The sequence below is a fragment of the Lactuca saligna genome, chromosome 4, assembly GCF_052625555.1.
Source record: "Lactuca saligna cultivar CGN05327 chromosome 4, ASM5262555v1, whole genome shotgun sequence".
NCBI classification, from domain to species: domain Eukaryota; kingdom Viridiplantae; phylum Streptophyta; class Magnoliopsida; order Asterales; family Asteraceae; genus Lactuca; species Lactuca saligna.
In genome coordinates this window covers 136,816,727-136,827,168 of record NC_136420.1, presented here as the reverse complement: position 1 = coordinate 136,827,168, position 10,442 = coordinate 136,816,727, and the positions used below count along the sequence as shown (strand labels likewise).

The 10,442-nt window shown below is 33.8% G+C and overlaps 2 protein-coding genes across 3 annotated transcripts; both read right to left on the bottom strand.

Moving 5' to 3' along the window:
* Positions 1-2,512: 2,512 nt before the first annotated feature.
* LOC145042867 (large ribosomal subunit protein eL28y-like) lies at positions 2,513-3,663 on the bottom strand. Its single transcript, XM_078991372.1, has 4 exons — positions 3,562-3,663; positions 3,305-3,465; positions 2,926-3,089; positions 2,513-2,824 (listed from the first exon to the last, which is right to left on the bottom strand). The coding sequence occupies exons 2-4, from the start codon at positions 3,450-3,452 to the stop codon at positions 2,684-2,686; spliced, it is 453 nt and encodes a 150-aa protein (XP_078847498.1). The 5' UTR covers positions 3,453-3,465; positions 3,562-3,663; the 3' UTR covers positions 2,513-2,683.
* A 1,177-nt stretch (positions 3,664-4,840) lies between these two features.
* On the bottom strand, positions 4,841-10,184 carry LOC145042866 (Amino acid dehydrogenase family protein). 2 transcript variants are annotated; one of them, XM_078991370.1, is made up of 16 exons: positions 9,859-10,184; positions 8,346-8,992; positions 7,970-8,099; positions 7,515-7,716; positions 7,334-7,420; positions 7,161-7,220; positions 6,991-7,077; positions 6,812-6,883; positions 6,595-6,650; positions 6,387-6,472; positions 6,166-6,256; positions 5,933-6,090; positions 5,728-5,819; positions 5,545-5,619; positions 5,291-5,364; positions 4,841-5,171 (listed from the first exon to the last, which is right to left on the bottom strand). In XM_078991370.1, exons 2-16 carry the CDS (start codon positions 8,899-8,901, stop codon positions 5,096-5,098), a joined length of 1,902 nt encoding a protein of 633 aa, XP_078847496.1. In that variant the 5' UTR covers positions 8,902-8,992; positions 9,859-10,184; the 3' UTR covers positions 4,841-5,095. The 2 variants fall into 2 exon arrangements, with proteins under 2 accessions (XP_078847496.1, XP_078847497.1); XM_078991371.1 differs by having other exon boundaries at positions 8,346-8,941.
* Between the last annotated feature and the right edge of the window lie 258 nt (positions 10,185-10,442).

The window sequence follows — 10,442 nt, the reverse complement described above, 5'->3', positions numbered from 1 at the left end:
TGTGTGTTTTTTGTCCACACGCAACCTAAAATAACTAATATACCCTTAAAATAATTTTTATATTTATTTAAATTAAATTCTTTTTCCTTTAATTAAAAAAAACCAAAAACATCTCTCTCTCTCTCTCTCTCTCTCTCTCTCTCTCTCTCTCTCTCTCTCTCTCTCTCTCTCTCTCTCTCTCTCTCTCTCGCGCGATGACATCCTCCCATCACCACCATTGGAGTACCATTTTCTGATGGAGCACCACCACTGTAACCCTAACTTCAGTTGTGTCCGCCTCCATTCCAGCACCTGCACAACCATATTCCATCAAAGGTTCAAACCTGCACTAGAAAAATCTCAACCACAACGAGATCTAAAAACTCTAGATCCAACGATAGGTCCGACAAGATCTGGGTTTCAGATCTAAGAAGTAGAGGTGTGGTTGCAAATGGATGGAGGCAAGCAGTGATGGTGTGACGAGTAATGGATGGGTGTGTGGGTGAACGATACCTCCGACGAGATTTGAGTCTCGGTTACGAATTGGATTTCAGAGCTTTTCTTCGGAAGGAGGTGTAGGTGGTGTTCTGACAAGGCGGAAGTAGCCGGAGAAGATTGTGGTGGTTGGTGGTTCCGATGAAGGACTTCTCGTAGGTAGGTCAAAGCTTTTAGCTGAAGAGAGAGGTGTTTTTTTGGCATTGAGAAGTATAAAGGTTGAATCTAGTAGTGGGAAGGGTACATAAGGAGGGGGTAGCAGCTGTAAAGAGATGATGAAGGAGATAGTGGTGACAATCGTGGCGAATGGTGTCGGCAATTTGTGGTGACGGTGCCAACAGTCGCTGGTGATGGTGGCTGCAGTCGATGGAGATGGTTTTCGTGTTCTTGACTTTTCATCAAATACACACACACACACGGAGAAAGGGCCTTTTCTCATTTTAGATTAATTAAAAACATTTATATAAATATAAAAAAAATTAAAAAATAAATATATGGGGCATAAGGTTATTTTAAGTAGGGATGAGAATTTGGCCCGAAAACCCGAACCGAATTAGGCCCGAATAAGCAATTCGATTCGGTTTTCGGGTATCTATATTAGGCTTATTCGGGTTTCGGGTTATTCGGTTCGGGTTACATGGACCAAACCGAATTAGAAAAGTCACATAACTCACATGTTTTTCCCCTTGATCGATAACTTATTCGGTCTTGTACTTATATACTTATATATAAATTTTTGGATGTTTTGGTGTTTAATGTTTAGTATTTAATATGTTGTTTCATAACTATATCTTAAGATTTTGGTATTTGTATTTTACATTTTAATGAAGAATAGTTAATCCATATGTTATCTGTGTTTATATTCTTAGTTCACAAATTCTAACTCTTTTTGCACCTTTGGAACAATTATATATACTTTGTATTATTTTTTAAATAACTAATTTGTTTTTTTAAAAAAATTGTTATGAAATCATAAAATACAAAAATCATACAAAATACAATAGTTATAATCACATTGTAAATATTATTTGGGTTATTTTGGTTATTCAGATTATACAATAATAATATGTCATTGTACATGTTATTTGGGTTATTCGGACCGGAACCGAACCAAATAAAACCCAAACCAAACTGAACCCGTATTGTTTATTTGGTTTGGTTTTCGGTTCATACAAATACCCTTATTCGGTTCTCAGGTTATTCGGGTTCGGATCGGTTCAGTTCGGTTCTAGCCCGAATAACATCCCTAATATTAAGTGTTTGGGACCAAAAACAATAAAAAAAAAAAAACAATTTTGAATCCACTGGTAAGCACCACTAAAACTTTTTGGATCAAATACACAAAAAAATTTTGCCACCCACAAGAAACATTTTGCAATTCTGTCTAAATTAGGGTTTAAGAGGAAACGGAACTTTACAGTGATGGTATAGGTTTAAGTTTCATAACAAAAGTCGGGTATTTGAAGGTGTTAGCTGCAGAAAAATGTATATAGAAGGCAATATCTTCTGTTTTTGGAACAAGATAAATAAAACCAATGGTTGGCGACATAATTTAGTCTACTGTCCAACTCAAATTTTGTGTCACAAACCATGCAGTCTCAAATGAGAAGTGCAACACAACAAGAATTGCAGCGAGATGTACTCTCTGATTACCACGCCTTTTTCAAATTCACAAACCGAATATTTGGCAAATTGGATCTTTAAACTTAATTTTTGAATTATCTTTGGCATTTCTGATGCTTTTATTGTAGGCCATGTATAATTAACATGTGGTTCACTTGCATATTCATTTTCATGTGTTTATGATCCTATGCGTTCATCCGCTTAGACTAACAACAAATGAACATATACAAGGTAATTTGTTAAGCTAATAAATATTAACAAAACATTCATTCGTTTGAGTTTATGTTCACTGGCATGTTCAGTTAAAAACTCAAACAAACATTAAGCTAATTTGTGTTTTGTTCAATTCATTTACAACCCTAATCACCACAAACACACAAAACTGCTTAAAAAAGACTGGCATATGCCTCACAAATAATAAGCAATAGTTAAAAGACTTTCATAAACAGGCCAAAAACCATCAAAATTGTATTCTGAAAATTGGTGTAAACCAATTCGAGTTGCACATTTAACTATCCTCATGCAAACCAAACAGTAATATGATTGAATAACAAGATAATTATGATAATAATATCAGATCAGAGCTTCATTTCCTACCACCAACCTTGTAAGCCTGTCTGTTCTTCTTCTTCACACCAGATTTTGAGACCTTAAGACTCCTGCTCACAGCACTCAACCTAGCGAGTGCAGCCTTCTTCAAATCTGGCCTGTAATAGTTATCTCCCACCTATTCAAAATAAACCACCATCATGCAACTCTCAGATCATATAAACTGCAGAATCAGTTAAGAGCTACATACAGACTGCTTTTTTACAAAATGGGGTTTACCTGGTTTGAAACTGCCTTTGCCATGCGGTAGAACTCCTTTTTCATTATGGATTTGTTAAGCAAACTTGCAGGTTTTCCCTGTTTCTTGGTTTTAGTCGTTGCAAGCAACACAGATTGATCTTTACCAGCTGGCTGGATAGTGACTGTCTTCTTGTTGGCTAGTCCTACAAGTAGATTACAAACAAACATCCTGTAAAAATCTATCATTCAAATCAATAACCCCAAATTGTTGCGACAAAAAGCAACTCGATTTTGATTGATTGTGAGTGGTAGAAAATATCAATTTCTAGAAGGAAGCTGTGTACAAAAATCATGGAGAGCAAACCCTGGCGCGGAAATCGCAAACGAAAAATAAAGTATTGATTGATGAAATGATTACCAGAGTGTTTGTATGAGTTGAGATTGTAGAGGTTATTAGGCTCTTTGCTAAACTGAACGCTTTGATTTCCATTGCCGAACTCCTTAACGAGAAAAGAGTTGTTCTTCTTTACGATCTCCCATATCAGCTGCCCTGGTACTGTCGTCATTGCTCCTACTTCACTGAAAATCAGAGTCGATAACATTCAACATACAAACGACCTAACAAACAAAAACGTACGAACATAATTCGCCGTAGCTAAAGCTGAGATTACATACCGTTAGGGTTTTGCTAAGGCGGCGATTTCCCTTGTGAGAGTTCTTGAAGACGGATCATAGAGACGTAATTCTTCTATATATGCATCCATCAAAACCCTAGCTTGGTTTTAATTTTGATCCTCATACTTTGATTATTTTCACTTAAACCCCTCTGCATTTTTAAGACGACCAATTTTGGACTGGGCTAACTTTTGGACTTAAGAATGAGGCCCAAATTCTTGTTATATGAGTGATAAAATACTTCTTTTTGAATTTTTGGCATTCGATGTTCAAGGTTCAAACCGTTTACATAAAGATGACTAAATTATAAAAAATGTAGCCTCTTTCAACTCGATTTGTAATTTAGTCTATAAAAACGGTAAAATCATATAATATCTGAGTATGGCGGAATATTAGCAATATTTTGAGTGTCATAGTTTGAATCATGGATCTTCTGTGTATAATTTCACTCCTCAACCACTAGACTCTTATCCTGACACTTGTAATTAGTCTATAAAATTCATAACCAAAGGTTCAATTCATGACATGACATAACAAAAATACATGACATAAAACAAAAAATGGGACAAAACTGAAATTCAAATTTGTGTTCGTGTCCATGTTCGTGTCAAGTGTACAAACACGATGTCATATTGTGTTGTGTTCGTGTTCAAGATTCGATACGATATTAACATATGCTTGTCGTGTTTTGTAAGATTAATTTTGAATTAAATAAAATAAAAGTTTATTTTGTCTTTTTTCGTGTTTGTTGTTTTTATGGGTTTTTAATTGGGTTGTTTCCGTATTAGTAAAGCAAAACACAACACAGTGTTATGTTATGTTTGCGTTATATAAAAGTTTTTATATCGTGTCATCTCAGCTAAAAATACAAAACAACTATCCGATTTGTTACCCCTAAGCGTAACCTCTTAATAATGCATTATCATTGGTTCTCCATATATAAGTAAATGTTCATTTGAGACCATATTAATTTTGTAAGATATAAAGATACCCGATACATTTAGCAATGGATTCCCTGCGAAATATGTGGTTATATTTAAGATTATGTTTACTTTTTTGCTATTATTTGATTAATAATTAAATTACGACTATTTTTGTCATTTTCTCAAAAACAAAATTATCCTCTTTGTCTTTGCAATAAGTTTCGAGACTATTAAGCAATAATATTGTTTCCACATCATCATTAGTCCTAGAAGGCTAATAAGAGACGTGACAAATCAAAATGATAGGAATAAGAACATGAATAGGAATAGGAATAGAAATAGGAATAGGAATAGGCTTAATGTCTAAATGAATGCTTAACTTAAATGTACCCTAAACGGGAGCTTATAAAACACATGATAATTTATTAGTTATCTTATCAGTTGTCACTACGCCCACCATTTTCACCCAATACTAAATTTAATTTAAACACACAATATGTCATCTACAAACAACAAACCTCACCTTCATCTTCACCTACAACTTTCTTTATGTACACATCAATAATTCAATATCTCTTGTGTTGTGTTGTGTTGGATCACTCCTCCCCCACCTACACACATCCTTGCTCTGACATCCCATTCGCAATGGTCAAAAATGCAGATATCACCGCACCATGTATCAATGCCCTAACACACACAAATTAAACAACCATCACTCACACCAACACTGATATCAACCGAACAAAATTAAAAAGTTGTCTGATAGTTGCTGACTGAGTCAGAACTGCCAGATAAAAATATCTTACTCGGGACTTTCTTTTTGATAACCAAATTCAGCTGCTGTTTTTAGAGCTCGTTGGTACGTTTGTTTAATTGCTTCCTGCCATTTTTGTTTTCAACAATATTTTAACAAAAAAAATAATAATAATAACTTAAACTTCATACATCTCAAAATAAATCTAACAAATTGTTTCTTGTTGCATATTAAAAGGTTTTGCATAAGTTGGACGAAATTGCCCTTGTAAAGAAAAAAAAAATAGAGTGAGAAACTGTTTCTTGCCTGTAGTTTAGACTCAAAGTCCTCGGGTGCCCAGTTCAAATTATATTCTTTTAGCTCAAGCTCACCAGCAACAACCTGAACAATTTTTATACAAAAAATAAAAATTATAAATTCGATTCAAGGAAAGTAAAATACCATTTTAGAATTTAGATAAGATCATAACATGTAAAATTACAGGCATACCCCTCCTGTTCCAGCAGCTATGGAAGGAGCAATCAAAACATTGGCCCCTTTCAACACATCCATGGCTTCAGGTGTACATGGCATGTTGGAACCTAAACAACACATATCAATCATGATGACATGTCATGTCATGTCATGTCATGTGTAACAGATGTGGGGCCCAAAGGAATTAGAAAAAAAAAAAAATAATAATGAAAATGATTACCTTCAATAAGTATACGACAACCAGAGTTGACCAAAGTAATGGCATCATTATGGTCAATCTCATTTTGTGAAGCACATGGAAAAGCAACATCACATCTTTCATTCCAAGGTTTTGCTTCATCATAGTACTTAGCACGTGCATAAGTTTTTGAATAATCTCTGAATATAACAAATAAAAACTTTTTAATTCAACAAAGAAACATGAATAAATCATAAATCATAAATCATACGAACCTTAAAGTTCTATGTTGTGCTTTGATGTCTCTAAGGAAAGATAGTTTCATGAAATCGAATCCATCTTCATCCACTAAATAACCTTTGGAATCTGTAGAAAATTATTGACTTGTTAACTGTTATCTAACTGCCCGAACTTCCATTTTAATACCTGCCCGACCTGCCCGTTTTTTTTTTTTTTTCATATTTAGAAATCAAGAACTTGAAGCTTAATTAATTACCTGACACTGTGATGGGAAGAGCACCATATGCAATGAGCTTCTCCAATACATGCATTGCTATCTTTCCGGACCCACTAACCACACATCTGGAAACACAAAATTATTAAAAAGATTTTAAATGCAACAAATAGCAACCTACTTTCATGTATTTATTTATTATAATATAATATTATAATTTATAGCATCCTAGTATAGTTAGGTGTCAAACCTTAGTCCTTTGAGTTCTTTATTCATGTCTGCTAGTATAAGTTGTGCAAAAAAAACCTGTAAAAAAAAAAAAAAAAAAAAACATATGTTGACTAGTCAAACTCAAACCTTTTTCTTCATAAATGCAACAAATTGCATAATCTCATTATATATATATATATATATATATATATATATATATATATATAGAGAGAGAGAGAGAGAGAGAGAGAGATTACGAGTCCATAACCCATAGCTTCAGTACGCAAGCTAGAACCAGACCAATTAAGACGTGGGCCCGTGAAACTTCCCTGTGTAATCATATAAAAAAAAGAATACATTTTTTTATTAAGACATAAGTTTAACCAATAATAGATATAATAAACAAAACAATAAAATAAAAATAACAAATCATCACCTGAGAATGTCCAGCTAGGCGTCTATACTGACCATAAAGAAACCCCATTTCACGGGTACCAACACCCATCTCCTCTGAAGGAAGATCCTGATATTTTTAACAAAAAAAAAAAAGATTACATTTTTTTAGAAAACATAGTTGATTTATTAATTAAAAAAGAAAAAAAGAACCTTATCGGGACCCATGTAACGATAGAGCTCATCCATATAGCTCTGGCAGAAATGCATAATCTTACATACATAAATTACAAAAAAAAAAAAAAAAAGTTAATAAAATTATTAAATAACAATTATAGTTTTGTATAAAGATTAAAAAAAGACTCTACCTAATACCTATAACCTACCTCATTGTCACTTTTCCCTTTTGGATCAAAATCACTTCCCCCTGATGCTCCTCCAAGTCGATAAGGAGATAATGCAGTTCTTAATGTCTTTCCAATGAAACATAAAAGAAAGAAAATGTCAAATCATCGGATGCCTGTTTTAGGGTTTAGGGTTTAGGGTTTAGGGTTTAGGGTTTAGTACCTGTTGAAAACCGAGAAACTTGGCAATACTTAAGTTCATAGAAGGGTGGAAACGAAGGCCTCCCCTACATGGACCCAATGTCTGATTAAATTGAACCCTAAAACCTCGATTAACATGCATTTCACCTCTATCATCAACCCATGGAACTCGGAAGATAATCGTGCGTTCAGGCTCTAACAATCGCTCCATTGTGTTCACATAACTGTTGTAATCGGTCAAGGTCAAAATGGGTAATTCACCATTTTCAATTTTGTACACAATTTACGAGCTTGTAAGCATTTGAATACACTATGGGCATTTTGTTTGTTTCCCTTTTAAAGATTTTCTTTTTGGAATTGCATGCATGTGGCCTCTTAGGGATTGGATTTTAAACCCAAATCGACCCGTTTTAGTTACATGGGTCAAAATTGGTAGCTTTAATTCTCTAAATATCAAATGAGAAAACTCAAACTCACCCGGAGTTTTTTGAAATAACTCTTTCAAGAGCATGAATAACTTCTTGCACAGACTGTATGAACTCAAGCTCATTTGGATCTCTTTTTAGTGCAGCTTCAACAATCGATCCAGCTGATTTTGACATGAGAGCTGTCATAAAAGTTAAACCATCAAGAAATAGCAATCTACTTTCGATTTCTCTCTTATTACTATGAAATTTTAAACAATTGTAGCATTATACTTTCAAATTTGTCCTTATTACAACATATACTTTGATAAATAATGTATATCCAATTACAACAATGAGAATTGAATTGTATTTTGATGAAATTGATATAATTGGTAGACTTTTCAAAGTAGAATGTTGCTATTTTTTTTCATTTAAGAGACACCAACCTTTTACATATATGGGCTTATCAGCAATGATCTTATCTTTAGAAGCCATTTGGAGACGAAGAGCCTCTTTATGAAGCAAACTGTTGTTATGTTCTTCTAAAGCACTCATTTGCATATTTCTACTCCCTTCATTTCCATAAGGATTTCTTCTATGTTTCCTACCATACTCCCTACAAATCGAGCAAAATATCCTTGTTGTCCCTTCTTTCACATCAACATAAGCCCATTTATACGTATCAGCCCATTCCTCTCTCCATCTTTTCACTACTTTCTTCTTTCTTTTAGCTGGAAGTGACTTCAGTAGCTCTTGATCATCACTTTGAAGGTGGGACACAATTGCCATGTTCTTGTTCTCTTCATGATCATCAGCTGAAGATTCTTGAGGTGGAACTGTAATTAAAGGGGTGTGAGAAAATGAAGGGTCATCATCACCAGGTCCGATTTCTAAATCAATTTCTCCACCGAGTTCACGAACCACAAGATGATGTCGTTGTTGAATCATGCTGATGTCATCCATTGCAGAATTCATCTCTAACCCAACAACTGGAAGCAACATTCAGCATCACAATTGTGATCCACACTCGGTTTTCTTACCTCTGGAGAAGTGAAAAGAATCAAAGATGCAACCTTTTTAGCTAAATGAAGATCTGGAAACATTTTATACCCATAAGGAATTAATCATAGAGAAAATTATCATAATCAAGCTACATGAACATTGACTTAAAGAGTACAAAAGTAGACCCTTTGATATCTCCTATTTCTATGTTATCCATCTTTTCAATTAGAAAAATCGGGTGCCAAAGCTAATCCATTGAACCTATCTTTGTATGAATTAAGGTATTAGTTTTTAGTGTTTGGTAACCTACTTCTGCCTATGATAATCTAATTATTTAGGAGTCAAGTAATCAATTTGATACTAGCTGCAGCAAAACAGATCATCACACAGTAGAGTAATAATATACCTTATATATCCTTAATTTATCTCTTACTTCCTTAAATAATCAGATTTTCCAAACACTCATCATTATCAAAAGTGACTGTTACATCTTCAAACCACTAAACCACATCCAAACGCTGCCTCATGCTGCACTCTTTATTATAACTGATTATTCGATATTATCCAAAAACCAAGCAAAACAAGCTCAAACTAACTTTGATTATAGAATAAAAAACTGAACTTTTCATTTATCTAACCATATCCTATGGTTTTACATTAATTGGCAACGCATATTTTTGATCCATCTTATAATTGATCCCCATTCTTCTAACTTTTCTCAATCATTCTTCAAAATCGAAACATCCATAGACAATTTCAGTCCAGTTAAGCTCTCACATAGAAAATATTATGAATCAAAACAAGCAATTGCATAAACCCTAATCATATTTTCAGGTACAATTTCAATATCCACCCAATTCAGGATTCATACCCAATCGATTCTCACTTCCTTCCGATTAACAAACTAGTATCGCAAACAAATTAACTTATACGACTAAACCGAATTTGGGGACTTACCGTACTATGGTTTGACTTCATGATTGTTGTGTGTGTGTACCAAATGAAAAGGGTCAACTGCGTATTTAGGACCTTGATCATACATTTTCTTCGGCCTCGATCATAAGAAATTGAGAGGTATAAGCATGTGTACGAAGTAAAAGATACATGAACCCTAGATAATGTATGAAAATTGAAAATAAAGATGGTAACTTGTTGTTGAGTAAGGGAAGAAAGTAGAAAGTGGGGTTATACAAGGAAACAGAGCTGAAAATAGAAAGACGAAGTAGAAGAAAGAATATGGAAGTAGTAAAAAAGAAGTAGAAAGAAATGGGGATATATGTGAAAACTGAAGATGAAAGGTTTACTTTCATCAAAAACACATGATATTCAGTTCACTTGCCCTAAAAACTTATTACAAAGTCAAATGTCAATCGGGGATTTACAGAATTTTAAAGGAGGATATTTAATTTCTCTTTTAAATAATATTTACAAAATTTGTATTCAGATAAATGAGGTGTATAAATAAGACAAGGAATAAATATGTAAATTTTAGGAGCATGTAAGAAAATTTGGAGAATATCTTAGATTTTCTCATAAGTCAT

Bases quoted from the DNA above. Each gene is read 5' to 3' on its own strand.
- LOC145042867 (XM_078991372.1), bottom strand. From the start codon at position 3,452: ATGACGACAGTACCAGGGCAGCTGATATGGGAGATCGTAAAGAAGAAC. The intron at 3,090-3,304 runs GTAATCATTTCA...ATCTACTTGTAG, and splicing joins CAACTCATACAAACACTCTG to GACTAGCCAACAAGAAGACA. The intron at 2,825-2,925 runs GTAAACCCCATT...TATTTTGAATAG, and splicing joins CAAAGGCAGTTTCAAACCAG to GTGGGAGATAACTATTACAG.
- LOC145042866 (XM_078991370.1), bottom strand. From the start codon at position 8,901: ATGTTGCTTCCAGTTGTTGGGTTAGAGATGAATTCTGCAATGGATGAC. The intron at 6,884-6,990 runs GTGATGATTTGT...ATGATTACACAG, and splicing joins GCCTAGCTGGACATTCTCAG to GGAAGTTTCACGGGCCCACG. The intron at 5,620-5,727 runs GTATGCCTGTAA...AAAATTGTTCAG, and splicing joins TAGCTGCTGGAACAGGAGGG to GTTGTTGCTGGTGAGCTTGA.